Source organism: Haemaphysalis longicornis, unplaced genomic scaffold, assembly GCF_048455015.1.
Source record: "Haemaphysalis longicornis isolate Haplotype H1 unplaced genomic scaffold, Haemaphysalis longicornis Haplotype H1 scaffold_3, whole genome shotgun sequence".
NCBI classification, from domain to species: Eukaryota; Metazoa; Arthropoda; class Arachnida; order Ixodida; family Ixodidae; genus Haemaphysalis; species Haemaphysalis longicornis.
Genome location: NW_027526335.1, coordinates 11,016,314 through 11,030,855, shown reverse-complemented (window position 1 = coordinate 11,030,855; position 14,542 = coordinate 11,016,314). Strand labels below are relative to the sequence as shown.

At 44.7% G+C, this 14,542-nt stretch overlaps 1 protein-coding gene across 9 annotated transcripts in view; it reads left to right on the top strand.

Annotated features, from left to right (window-relative positions):
- The window catches only part of Taf1 (TATA-box binding protein associated factor 1), a 59,427-nt gene that overhangs the window by 232 nt on the left and 44,653 nt on the right, over positions 1-14,542 (top strand). For 2 of the 9 annotated variants that reach the window (XM_077702309.1, XM_077702304.1), the window contains exons 2-11: positions 292-445; positions 1,722-1,872; positions 2,871-2,978; positions 4,285-4,377; positions 5,249-5,544; positions 7,523-7,738; positions 8,499-8,678; positions 12,133-12,273; positions 14,031-14,118; positions 14,182-14,277. In XM_077702309.1, the coding sequence (XP_077558435.1) occupies positions 344-445; positions 1,722-1,872; positions 2,871-2,978; positions 4,285-4,377; positions 5,249-5,544; positions 7,523-7,738; positions 8,499-8,678; positions 12,133-12,273; positions 14,031-14,118; positions 14,182-14,277 (1,471 nt within the window). In that variant the 5' untranslated portion in view covers positions 292-343. Of the gene's footprint in view, positions 1-291; positions 446-1,721; positions 1,873-2,870; positions 2,985-4,266; positions 4,378-5,248; positions 5,545-7,522; positions 7,739-8,498; positions 8,679-12,132; positions 12,274-14,030; positions 14,119-14,181; positions 14,278-14,542 lie in introns of all 9 variants that reach the window. The other 7 variants (XM_077702307.1, XM_077702301.1, XM_077702308.1 and 4 more) reach the window with 5 other exon arrangements.

Genomic DNA, 14,542 nt, shown 5'->3' with positions numbered 1-14,542 from the left:
GTTTGTTTATGTTTGGAAAGTTGCATAGATAACAACATTCAGCGTTCTGACTGCACTGCATGCTCTCGTAGAGCTCATTGGTTCAGCTGACAGCTCGTGTTAATCTGAATTAAAATGCGAAAAAAAAGGACTGGAGAATGTCAATTTAAACGTGTATAACGAGACGTCAACCAACTTGCGCGTCAAGAACAGTTTGTAATTTTGTCTGTTGTACAATTCTGATGTGACTGTTCTGCCTCTTCGAGAGTTTTTACCGGTAAAAAGTTTCGCATGCTCTGTTCTTGCTTCCAGTCTCTCTGGAGTCATCAGTTGTACCTGACTCCTGGTTTCTCGTCCGAGAGCCATGGACAGCGATGAAGATGGAGAAGCAGACATGGTCTTGACAGGATTTTTGTTTGGGAACATCGACGAGCATGGACGGCTGGAAAATGACTTTCTTGACCCGGTGAGGCAGCAGTGACGTAGTTGCGTTTTGAGCTTAACGTGGGGCAGCGCCTGTTACGTTGCGGCGTGGTATACACATAAGAAGTGAAGAAATCATCACACTGTTGCTCTAGGCTACCACGTGTACATTCATCAACATAGAGCGTAATATGTTGAACAGTCAACATGCAAGGAATCAGTGAAGCAGTAAGCTGCAAAGCAGTGCCGTCTAGCTTTCGTATTTTATTTTTAATGTTCCAACGCGTTCAGTAATAATTCCAAGAGGATTAAGGTGGCCTCACATTGCATTTCAAACCCATTGCCTGACTTTTCTCCGGGAATGTGCATGGTGTCTGCCTCTTGTCAATAGTCATGCACACGAAATGTGAACTTTAGCAACATGTAAAGGACAGGAAGGCACACACTCACTCCACTTGTTCTGTCATCATCGTCCTGTCCCCATTCATCATTTTGCACAATTCTCACGTTCCATGGGACACTGGCTTCGAGTGTCTATCTCACCCTAGAGATTTCAGTATTTTGCTCAGAGATGACGGGTGCATTGCTTGGTTTGCATGCCACTAATTAAAAACCACTTTTGGAGCAACTCAGTGCTTGTTAGTGTGCATTGTCTACAGCAACTGTTAGTCCTTCATAGCACTGCTTGGTACACAAATGATCAGGAGTTGAGTGTACCCAGGCCGTAGCACTGGGCCACCTTGATTTTCCAGCCCCGGATTGCCGAAGGGTGGTTCAAAGACTCTGCTGAGATAGAAGCCTCAACAAGAATACATGTAAAATGAAAATTTCAGATCAGGTAGTCTGCAGTTAGTTTGGGATTGATAATTGATAAAGGCTACTATTTCTGTAATTTGTGTCATTCTATGGGTGAAATGGCTTCGAAAAAGAGCAATGTTTTATGAGGCACAGTATGCAGAGAATGCAGTACAGTCGAAAATGTGCCTTCAACTTTGTGTCATTGTGCTTTAAAATAGGCATTGACGAATGGGTGATAGCGTGACAGCCCAGCTTTGAATTGGATGACAAATGACGGGCATGTGCATTGTGTTTAGGGCTTTTTATTTCTCACCTTGGTTAATAACTGGAACTTTGTGTGGACAAAATAAACTGGCCTGGAGGGAAAGTGGGGCAGAAACTATATCCCTGCCACATTGTCGCTACTTTGCTGCTTTGACAGTGCTGGGTAAATGAATATTCAAGTTTGGTCTCATCAATATTTTGTGGTGGGGTGAGGCTGTAAAGAATTGTCAGTGATTGGAGTGCGACCTGCTGTTCAGGAGTCGAAGCGAAATCTTCACCAGCTCAACCACCTGGGCATTGGCAGCATGTGGAAGGAAATCACCGATGATGTGGAGGCTGACGATTCCAATGACGGAGGACACAGCCCCCATGGTGGGGACAATGAGGACGGTGCACAGAGTGATGAAGGTGGGTGTCGTGTGTTTGGGGGGAGCAGAAGGCAGGGCCAACGCTTGCAGCATGTAGTGCGCAATGTGCGTTATGCCTGCAATGAATTTCCGGGGGTGCTTGCAGAGGTATTCGAGGTGTTTGGGATATTGGGGAGCAAAAGAGGGCAGGCGCAGGTGCTTTGAAAGGTCACACAAGGGTCACAGGTTAACATTGTGATTAAAACATGGGAGGAAGGTCGGTGTAGTTTTGACAGCTTGCAGCGCAGAGGGGGCTTCATAAATTATGGGAACGGTTGCTGTATGAAAAAATAGTGAGAAATAGAATTAAGTCAGGACCAGTAACCTACTGCCATTCTCACTGGAAACTATGTTCCTGACCTAGCAACATGCCTTCTCATTTCCATTGAGGTCTACTATGTGAGTGACGTTGCTGTACGCTTTCCATTTCCATTTAAAAATGTTTGAGCAGAGGAAAAAAAGAAAAAAAAGCTTAGTACCAGAATGGTTGAGAGATTATCGGTGCCCTGGTTATTTATTTTTAATCTTTCACAGGCAGCATTTAATAAGAGATTACTTTGTAGTTGCTAGCAGCTTACAGTTTGTAGGATTCCTGATTTTTATGTTTTTATTTTATTTACTTAATTTTAATTTTTAATGCAGCTGCACTTGTGCCATACTTCTTGTAGGGCATGAAATGGCCTTTCCTTTATCGTATGGGGACCCCTAAAATGTTCATGGTGAAAAAAAGCTCATAAAAGACAAAGACAGACGGGAAAACACAAACACGGCACTGTGTTTGTCTTCGTCTTTTATGCGCTGTTTTCACCATAAACATTCACCAACTTGCCCAGTTCGCCGCACCCCTGAAATGTTCTTGCCTCCGTGGTTGAGTGTCGTTTTTAGTAGTGGGAAGTAGAAAATATTTCTGTATTGTATTAGTGCAGTGTCAATCGTGCAGGGCTATAAAAAGCCTGAACTTCTTGTCTTGGTGACAGCTGCTTGGTGCATTCTTTGCAGAGTACACGAAGAAGCTGCCATCATCAGTGGACTACTTTGACTTCGAGGAACTTGCTGATGATGATGAGGAGAGAGAAGACGAGTCTGCTGCAGACGCAAAAGCGGCAGGTAAAGGTATCGTGCATCGTTTTAACTTTATTGTGCTGCCAGGTAGAATTTGAGTGGGAAACCCACATGACACTGCCACTGTTCGACGATGATGGAGGCGTCACTTAAAGAATGTTTTTAGCGCTGTAATGTTCGTTTAATGTTCAGCCTATTGGGATGTGAAATAAGTGGGAGATCAGCTGGGCAGTTTTATGGTGCTTGCCTGGAAACGTACAGAGAAATTGTTGTTCCCCAGTGAGTTGTAGTTCCCTAGTGTAGTTCCCTAGTGTAGTTCCCTAGTTGTAGTTCCCCTAGTGAATTGTAGTTCCCCAGAGAGTTGTTCCCCAGTGAACAAGGCATTGTTTTCTGTCAAACATATGCAGAGAGAGCTGCAAAACACGTTCTCTTTCAGGTGAAACAAACTTATTCAGCTTTTATTGTCTCTTTAATACAGCCAGATTGAGTTAGAACCTTAGTGACAGCATTGGATTTTCCGTTCATTTCTGATAGGACGTACTCGGCTACATAGTTATTGTGAGGGCTCAGGCATGGCCTGCTGCTGTTGCAAGCTTCAGGATTTCTACATTCACTGTCAGCATGTGGTGGCTATTTCTTTGCCATACTGCAGAAGAGAATTTTGTATGCAGAGCTGGTTCAGGATACTTGTTGGCAATGCCAGTAATGGCAACTATAAAAAATGTTCCACCCCCCACCACTTCTGTTTCTCAGGTGATGTCTTATGGTATTTTTGTTCTGCATTTTTGTATTGACTGTGGCGCGGCCTACTTCTGTAGCCACAGGTAACTTAGAGGAATTTATTTTTTATTTGTTCAAAAATAACCCCAGAAGCCCTCGATGGATACTACTAAATAGGGGGCAAGGGTCCTAGTACAAACAAAGAAACTGCAATCCACTACAGTAAGCAGTGCAAGCACTACAAAGCAAAACAAAAGCACGAACGGGTTTTATGCAAAAAATTAAGACAAACAAGACTAAATACAAATACATAGATACAAGGTAGGGCAATTACACGCCCTGAAGGCATGGTAATATCAAGTTGAGAAATGGCAGGTGGAAAGGGAGAAAAATGCCCTGAAGTAGTTGAAAGCAATGCAGACAAATGAAACCAAAAGCTTTTCTTGGCTGAAGTGCGTCCAGTGGAATTGTTACATCATGAGAGGGGGGGGGGGGGGGGCGTTGTAAGATGTCCTGGTACTTAGTTTTATTTAAAAAAAAAAAAAAAGCGCCAAGACGGCATGCTAGTCAGTGTTGTTGGGTGAGTGTCTCGCAGCGGCTATGTTGTGTGCAGATGTGCAACGATGTGCAGGCACACGTGTTTCTCCAAGCCCTGATGTGACTGAGGAGAGTGACACCTTCGAGGGTGCTCTCCAACGAATGCTTTACGCTTGTCGTAGCCAAGGTACTGACCCCGTGTACTTGCGTCGCACTGCACTCGTGCACCGTGTTTGCACGTGGTCAAGGCCCTGATGCACTGCACTGCACCGCACCCGGGTTCTCCCTTGGGACGCCCCTTATTTCAGGAACAGGGGCCAAGAATGAGTGGCATGGGGACTTTGGGAGTCTCTTTTTGTTTGTTTTTGTTTGTTTGTCTGTGGAGGTCTTGTCATGGGTGCACACTCACGCGCACAGTAGAAGTCACTGTGCCCAGCCACCTGACCAGCTAGAATGCCTGAACAAATGTAAGGAGGTCTAATGTGTCATCACAAGCTGCAGTCGTAGTGATCTGACTTGTGTTTATATTTCTTATTTCTGCTTGAAAATTGAAAAGGTTTTGTTTTTGGAGGATTTCAGAGCTTTGCTGTTGTTACAGGGCCACCCGCATAATTTAGAGTTCCCGCATTGCTCAAAATGTGATAGGCAGTGTGCTGCTGCTTTTGCGGCAGCCACCTGAATGCAGCTTGTGTTTGCGTGCACCACAAGTTGGTGCCTGGCACTGTGTGAAGCATGCTGTGAGTGGGAAATGGTCTGGTTAGCTTTATTTTCAATATTTATGAAATTCATAATGAAAGCTTCAATATTATGCAGGCTGTGGCCTGAAAAAACAAAAGAAAACCCTCCTTTTTAGAGTTCATGGATGCGATTGGTCTGCATTAGGAATGGGCCACGTCTTTTGCACTACTTTGTGTGGGGTGTGTCTTCATAAATGTGCCGGATGATGACGTCTAAAGCACTGCTGCGAGTTCAGTTCTGTTGCTTGTAATGTGTGGCCTCTGTGGCAGCAGCGAAGCGCACCGATGATTGAGACCTGGCCTTGACTCGCACCCGCACAGATGCTCTGGCCAGTAGCGAGGGCAGTGGCACCGCAGAAGAGGAGTCAGCGGCTCCGTCAGTGCCCGAAGACTCGGCCCTCATGCCGCCACCACCACTCCCCATGCCACTGCCGGACTCTCCGGCTGCCGACAAAGCCGTTGCGGAAACCGATGAAGGAAAAGACTCGGAGGAAGCCGATGGCGATTCATCCTCGGCACCCAAGCGCAACCTGGACACACCGCTGGCAGCCATGTTGCCTTCCAAGTACGCAGACCTGGATGTCACCGAGCTCTTCCCGGAGTTCCGGCCTGGCCAGGCAAGCACTCTTGATTAGTGGGCCACTGAATGCATCACCTGTGCACGTTCCTAAAGCTCCCATCACTTTCTGGCATTACAGTAATACCTTGTTACAAGAGACACCCAAGGGACCCAGGAAACATGTCTCCTGTAACCAAAGTCTCTTGTAGGCGATGTTGCTAATATGGCGAACATAGGAAGACCAACCAAACCGTTTTTATTCAACTGTCTCTTATAACGAAGTGTCTCTTGTAACAGTGTCTTTTGTAACGAGGTTGTACTGTACTTGGATCTGGGCTCGAGTAAAGCTGGGGCTTAACTTGTATTTGAAGGCATTGGGGTTTAGCAATCGCAGTTGTCTGTTTTGATGCTGCACGCAGCAAAGTATTCAGCTGCGTGTGTAAGTTGACTTACAGTGTTGCAGTAGGCATTTTTTCCTGTAGGCAGAAAGTGAAAAACAAAATTGTAGTACGTAAAAGCTTAAAGGCCAATTGCAATAGAGTATTTGACAACGTAGAAATGATGTCATCCAATAGTACTCATAAAAAAAGGTGCTAATTGCAAAATACTGCCTTTCAAACACAAATGCGCACGACACAAACAGTTTGTGAAAGCTGGCGTAAAAGAAACAGCAGCCATTACTGGCGGCCGGACGTGACACAGGTGATGGAATGGAAGCGGGCGTGCCTGTACCGGTGGCCATTCACAGCAGCCCCCTATGTGGGTGGTAGCATCGCCTTTTGCACTGTTATTTTAACAGAACTACTTCCACTAACATTTGCTGAGGTTAATGGAGTTGGGCACAACTCCAACATCGCCTTGCTATCAACTGAGATAAGTAGACCATCTAGCAGTTACTTTGCAGCAGAAAACCTGCCAGAGTAGCAGTACTTGGCATTGCGAGTAAAAAAAAAGAAGGTCCAGATTTACAAAGCTGTTTGTTCGTGTGATATCGAGTAGTAACTTTGGTTAGCCGACACCTTGGCTATCAACTCGCTTTCTATGAGGGGGCAAACTGTGTGCAAGGTGCGATCGATCACATACTGTTTTCACTATGCCTTTACGTGCAAACAGCTTTGAGAATGACCACCCAGTGTCTTTCACCTCGCTGCACATCAAGGATTGAATTGTAAAATTGGTTTGAAACTGTTTGCTGGCTTCTATGGCTAGATGGTGCACTAAAAACAGAAAAAAGTTACCTGTCACCGCTATTTGCCACTTAATAACACTTTACTGTCAGGTAAACTAAATCTAACAGTTTACAAAAATAAATACTTTATTTTGCATAGTTTATCGTTTAGGAGAGGAGCAGTTTCGTTAGCTTTTGCACTTTGAAAGACAGCGGCCTATTTTCGTGTGGATGTAATAGTTACCATGAGCAAGGCTGATTTTGGTTTACTTAATGAGATAGGAAAAAGTTGCGCAAATGTTTGCACCCGCGTGTAGAAAAGCTAGTTAGGTTGTCAAACCTTCGGATGTGTCTAAGGTGGGGAGGTGACGCGTTGGGCCAGCCCAAATACAACAAATATTGTACGCGGGAGTGCTATGGTGGTCAAGGGCTAATAAAAGGTCATTTTTTTGTGTGACAGATGTAATAGGATTGATAAATATCAGGCAAGTGCTCGGTTTGCGCTATTTTTGAGTGAAGATATTATGTTCAAGCAAAAGGAACTTTTGTAACTCCAGCAGCATTGCAAGCATGCGCATAGATTGTACGCTTCTAATCTCCTTTACTGCATTGGAAAAAATTGCTACCTGTGCTATCTGTGCGGTTAGTTTTAAAACGTCATGCTGACTGTGGTACGGTGCGGTGGTATAGCAGAAAAATTCACTGTGCCTGGCAGTGTGCTGTGGCAGTCGCCGGAGAACTGTGAGCTACACAGTAGAGGTTCCCTCCTTGTAGGTTCAGTCACCAGCGGGCACACGGGGTCCACTGCATGCTACTTTGCGGTCCCAGTGGCCATTTGCAGGTGAGCAACCGTCCCGTGCCTTTGCAGGTGTTGCGCTTTTCACGACTGTTCGGGCCGGGCAAGCCATCCAGCCTGCCCCAGATCTGGCGAGGGGTTCGCAAGCGCAAGCGCAAGAAGCAGGGCCCACAGGCAGAGGCGGAGCTGGCCGGCCAGGACACTGGGTCCGGCCGGCCGGATGAGTTTGAGTGGCGCCTGGACGTGGCCTCACCGCCGCCACCTGACATGTGTGAGCCTGATGATGAGGTGAGTGCACGCACCTACTACGATTGGGACCTGCAGGCGAGCACTTGCGGGGCCAACTTTTTCGCTCAGTGGCTGTCTGCAATGTGATGAGCTTGTTACGAGACGAACAGGGAGCGCTTGTCGCCTCCCAGTACTTTCAAGGCTGGCTACAGAAGTGTCCCCTCAGCTGTCCCCGCCCTCCTCTGTCGGTAGGAATACTTTTCTCAGATTTATGGAAAATTCATGATGCACTGGAATGGTATTGTATTGTGTTTACAACTATTTTGGTATTCCCGAAGAATGCAGCCTCCCTTTCCCCCTCCACTATATTTCTTTTTGTGTTTGTGTCTGTATGTTCAAAAACATTGCGGCTACAAGAATGTGATAGCAGTGAGTGCTCTCTTCTGCCATCAAGCACATTACACGTGACTTGATGGAACGTCGCACGCCTTGTCACAGCGCATGGCCTCAAGGGTAGGGCCAATGACTTTATCAGCTTCAAGTCTAGGAAGAAAGCTTTTCCCAGGGTAAATCGGTGAACCGTAATGTCCTGAAGAACACTCAGTCATTTCAGGGGGCTTTTGCAAGCCTTGAAATACTGTCACTGATTAGATTGCCTAACCTGTCAAGATATTGCAGCCAGATTTTGCTGAGTAATACCTACTTGGGGCTGCACTGACATGTTATGTGATGGATATGGACATTGTTAAACATGGGCTATGCACTCCTGAGAGGCATCCGAGTGATGATGGTGGGGCCTTGCCTGTTGTCCCCTCTGCAGTTGCGGTTGTTGCGGCCTGAGGAGGAACAAGCGTCGGGGAACAAGAACGAGGCGCTCAGGTCCTCAGATGTCTCACCACAAGTCGCCGACTGGCGGTACGGGCCAGCGCAGTTGTGGTATGACATGTATGGCATCCCAGAAACTGGTGACACGTTCGACTATGGCTTCAAATGCATCAGTGTGAGTTGACCAACTGCGCTCCTCTCTCAATCTTTTTTTCCCTCCAGGAGATGTATCTATCAATCTTTCTAACTGTTCTCATGGGGCTCCGAGCTTTGCCAATGCATATCGGGAGGGCTAGCTTCCCAGAGTGGCCTCAGAGATTGCATTCATGAGCCCTTCCAAAGTGGGAGCTCATAGCTTCACACCCAGTGCGCTTTCTGTTGGAACGATGTCAGAGAGATAAGTGAATAAAAAAAAAAGCCTCAGGTGTTCTGTTTTCTGCAGTTCCCTTTGGGGGAAGCATCTCCAGTTTGTAGTCATGCTGGTACAGCCAAAATTTGGAAGAATGTGGGCTTATTGAAGAAGCAAGTTTTTTCTCCACTTGGCAGCTGGGGTGTGTGTGGACAGTGCTCCTTTTGAATCAAAAAAAGAAGTTGCCTAGCAGCCATGTAGTTATGAAATCCGCTTGAATTTGCAAACTTGGGCCCAAAAACTTCCTGAGAATGCCTTAGTGGGCCTATTTACTGAGATGACCATGGCACGACTATACGCTTGGATGTAAATGGTTCTGTTGTACGGACATGACCTAGTGCGGCACTCGCAATTTGCGACACATTAGTTACTGTTGCCAGTGTTGTACATCAAGTACTGACTGGCACCCTAGTTGCTCATTATCATGATGGTGCACAAGCCACCCTGAGACATGAACTTATAGAACTTTGTTGGATACGCAGAAGCAAGACAGCTGCGTATATTGCACATTTTTGATACAATTTAGTTTTCTGTGCCAGGCTGCTCCAAAAGCATGAAAATTGCGAAAATTGCGCCAACCTGCTCTAAAGCAGCATGAAAAGCAAGGATTTTGATGCTCATGGCTGTTCCAGAGGGCAAAACGACCTAGTTGATGACATGATTTTCCGTCGGTCCTGCTGTTCTTAGCGGGGACAGGGTGACGAGGTCTTGGTACTGTGAGGTCAGCCGAGCACTCGTCCTACGGTCGCCTCTCATCACTCATTCACAAGTGCACGGATGGGAGAAAGAGAAAGGCAATGAAATGAAATAAATTGCTGTGGGAGAAAAAGACAATGGAACGAAGAAAAGCCAAATACTCAGTCGACTTCTAAACCACAATCAAGAACGTAATGAACATCATCAGTTAGCATTAGTGGTTGTGTTTCACATGAATATAATTTTCTAAACCCATGTTGCATAGGCGAGAAGAAAGAGGACGGCTCAAGAAAATTAACTAGCTGAGAATATATGACATGTTCCATGATATTGCAGCAAATGATATTGGGCGATAATTGGATGATGAGTGCTTATTGCAGCTCCGTCAAGCCGATTTTCCTCAGCTTTTTCCGCTTCCGCAGGCCTCCAGCATCATGCCCCTTGTAATGTGAAATAAACAATTCGATTCTATTCTTACAGACTTATGAAGTGGAACCACTTTGCCAACTCTCCAATCTTCTAGAAAAACCCCGGGCAAGAGAGATTGTTCAAATATTTTGGATGATATAATAAAACTATAGATTTTCATGTTCTTGAGAACCTTTGTGTTAATTTTACCGGGGCCTCAATGGGACGATAGTTTTAGACGTTCGATAATGGCGACAATACCTGAGTAATCAGTCATGACTGCAAGTATTGGAATATCTATGACAGTCATAATGAGGATATGTTCAACTTGAAACATCCAAAAACGCAGTGCCAAATGTTTTGTTTAAAACATTTTAAACAAAGCATTTTAGCGCAGTCACGCTTAATTAAGGATTGGGTTTGAATGTGGTCGAGAAGCTATATGTTGGATTGCTCCTGTTCATTAACAATGCTCCAAAATTTATTTGGGATACTAGTTAACATTGAAGGTAATGGGCTGTTAAATAAACTATATTTTGATCGTTGCATTGATTTCTTGTACTTGAAAACCATTTTTACAAGCTCGGACCAATGTTCGGGTTTGCCACAGGACTTGGCTTTGCAAAAAATCCTTTTCTTTTTCTCGCAAGAGTAATTCTCACCAAAGCAATTCTTAACCGCATAAGTGCAACCTTAGACGTTCACCAGCCAAGGGAACAGGCCAGTTTTCGAAGTTTTCTCAATTTTAGATCGTGTTCATGATATTAAGGGGGGAGGCTGGTCTTAGACAAAACTTTTTTATTTTTCAAGCTATTGAGATGAAAACTTCCAAACAGTTGTATTTCAGCATTCTGATTTCAAATATCAATTTAGATTTAGGATATCGCAAGTAGTTCTAATTTCATGCAGATTTCATTGTTAAAAGCCTATCCCCAATTTAAAAAAAAATCTGCTTTAATGATGCTTCTAAACTGCACTTCATTGCATTGCTTAGCCACCAGGGAGTGCAATAAAAGTATTCCCATGCTTCTAGCCTTCCTACAACCGATTGTATGAGGGTTCAAACTTCGTTGTTTGAACAAACTTCGTTGTTATGAGGACGAAGTTTGTTCAAACTTTGTTGTTTGAACCCTCATACAATTGGTTGTAGGAAGGCTAGAAGCATGGGAATACTTTTATTGCACTCCCTGGTGGCTAAGCAATGCAATGAAGTGCAGTTTAGAAGCATCATTAAGGCAGATTTTTTTTAAAATTGGGGATAGGCTTTTAACAATGAAATCTGCATGAAATTAGAACTACTTGTGATATCCAAAATCTAAATTGATATTTGAAATCAGAATGCTGAAATACATCTGTTTGGAAGTTTTCATCTCAATAGCTTGAAAAATAAAAAAGTTTGTCTAAGACCAGCCTCCCCCCTTAACCAACTAATCAAGAAATGCTGAGGGTATCATAAACCTCTGAACCCGACATTTATAGATTGTGAGAAAAAGCATTTGACTTACAGTGATAATACTCTGTTAAAGAACACTTTCTGAAAAGGCTGTTTCTGTGTGTTGTTTGTATTTCAAACTGATTCAAACGTGTTTTCGTTCCCCAAACTTGCTACAAAAATTTTTTTTTTTGAAGCTTCAAAGACAACACAGCTGCCCCAAATCACGATTTTTGTGCTCCAAATTCAAGATTTTGCTGCGCCAGAAACTGCTCCCAAATGTGTTTCGGCTGTCTCCCCCCTGGATATGGCAAAATGATCTTGAGGAATTATGTGCCTGGTCGGCTTGTCCTGATGTGAGCAGGAGCCAAGAGCTTCTTGGGAACATTACCACGTGGCACACACAGCCTGCAAAAACCGAAATCGAGGGGTTTAATGGAAAACAAAATTTATCTAACAACGCATTTCTTCATTTGTGAGCTGCCTACACTGTACTTTTGTGTCCTCCGTAGGATGTGCTGTTCCAACAAGGATGCTTTATAGTTGAAGGACAACTTTGTGTTTGAGCTAATGTCAAAATGTAGGAAAAGTGCAAGAAATGAGGGGAAAAAAGGGGGAAACAGCGTTGATCACATCGAAGTTTAATGTCAGTCAGTGCAGTGATGATGTGGCTGAATCTTGCAGGATGGAGAGGACAGGGACCAGTACCCACACACGATGCAGCTGAAGGACGTAGAGGACTTCCCAGACGATGCGTACCTCATGGTGTCGCAGCTGCAGTGGGAGGACGACGTCATATGGAATGGGGACGACATCAAGCACAAGGTCTGTCCCGCAGTTCCTTCCTCCCAGCCTCTTCCTGCCCTTTGAGTCAAAGTAGAAGGTCAAGTAGAGGAAATTTCTCAGATGGGTGAATTGAATGGAGCCCCTGATAAATGGAATTGGCTTTTGCTAGCCCATTCATGTTTCATTTCATGAGTCATTGAAATTTTGACCTTCTTTGTATTAGTAAATTGATATAATTCAAATTTGGTTATTTGAGAGGACAGAATTTACTTTTACAGTGGCTCAGTTCAGTTCAGTTCAATTTTACATCACTTTTTTGCATGACATAAGCGAGTACTGAAATAAAAGCGGTCGGGTAACCTCATTACATAGCGTAGTTTTAATAGAAAAAAATGCAACAAGCAGTTGAGCAGGTTCTAGAACATCCGAAAACATAATCAAGACAAGCAACAGTGACGGGAGTGGTTGGAAATCTGTGAAAGAGGCCTTAGTCCCACAGTGGCCACAAATTGGCTGCAGACAATGGTGATCAGTCAGAATACAGTTGACAACCGATTTTTCGGACATTGATCATTGATGATTTGGACTTTTTTCCGGCACCAGGACATACCTCATACATTCAATGGTTTACGCAGCTCAAAATTTTGGACACGCTAGGACGGCTGTTTGATTTTTCGGACTATCCAAGCATCAGCCGGGCCGGCTACCATGCATGCTGATGTGTGTTGCTGCCACCATGTTTCTTTCCTTTTTCCACCTATAGGCTCGAAACCGGTTCTAGCCTTGTGTGCCAGTATGTCCGCTAGTAACCTCTGATGCTGGATCTTCCGCTTCTGAAGCAGCTTCCGCTTCTGCAACAGTAGAGTGAACTAGAATACGGACACTGGCGTCAAAAACGGTTATATTTTTTAGCTTCGACTGCCCCTTCGCCTTTGCATTTGCCGGGCACTTCATGTGCGTTGCTGAGCTTAGCAAGTAGGCCTAGTTGTGGTCATGCTGTGGATACTCGGAAACCACATTCTGTCGCTACTGTGGCTCGCATTTGATTGAATTGGCTGCAGTGCTTCAAGACGAAGCTTCTGGGATTTATTGCAGGAACATTTTTTTTTGTGTGTGTGTGAAATGCATCTGCGAGGAGACACTCAACGGAGTTGGTGTTGTGGTCCGGTGACAACCTTCCGAAGGCCGCGCTCAGAAGCGGTACAGAAACGGGTTCAAAAACGCATTCATCACTTTTTCCACCCACTCACTCAACAGTAAGCAATAAATTGAGCTTTTGGCGGCACATTTGCTTTTTCAGACTGCCTGATTTTTCAAGGACATTTTAGCGGTCCCTTAAGGGCCCGAATAAGCGGTCGTTGACTGTATATTGTTTATTTGGCCACTTGGAATTGGCCATAAAATGATTTGCAACTCAAGGTCAAAGTTCAACATTCTCAATGTTAATGCTTATTCAAACCACTTTATTGGAAGTAGAAGTTTGGCATTTTATCACCTGACGAATTGCATTCAAGAGGTAGGATACAAATTTTGTTGCCCATGATAAAAGTGGCAGCATCAGTATCCCCACCCTTTTCATATAAAATCAGAGCACATTATTTTTTCGCTGTGGTTGGAAATGTAATAGGCAGTCAAATTGGCTTTATTAAGATTTAAGCCAATGGTAAACAAACTTGTGACAATTTGTTATCCTTATAAAAAGTTTGATTTGAAGACTTGTGTGTCTGTGCTAAATGTGTTGCGTGGCTGAAGCGCAACGAGGGCTCACGCTCGTTGGACCTCTGCACATTATGCAGGTGCTGGCCAAGCTGAACAACAAGAACAATGCGGCCGGCTGGGTTCCCTCCATCCTGAACCGCACAGCGTCAGCGTTCAGCCAGCAAGGTGGGCTGCAGCGTGCGTGCCCAGAGCATGTGCGTGTGACTCTGTGTAACTGTGTCCTTGCAGCCAAGAGTGTCTCGGGTGCAGGCCTGCTGGGCGGCACGCAGAAGGGCATGTCTCAGGGCATGCTGGCCAAGGCAGGCTCCAAGGCGGGCCTCTCCAGTGAGTCCTGCTGTTTGGTTACTTCCTGCCACAACCACGCCTCTCCTCTTTTTTTTTTTTTTTTCCCCTTTTTTGTAACATCATTTGAGCACACGTTGGCGCTTAGCATCATGGCTTGACTTTTAGTAATTGGAAACAATGATGCGTGCGAAAGCTGGTGTGTGTGAACAAGTTAGCGTGTGCGAAAGCTGCCTCAACTTTTAACCTTCTTTTCCAAAGAGCTGTCTACTTCTGCTTTTTATCTCTAAAAAGCTCTACAAAAGTA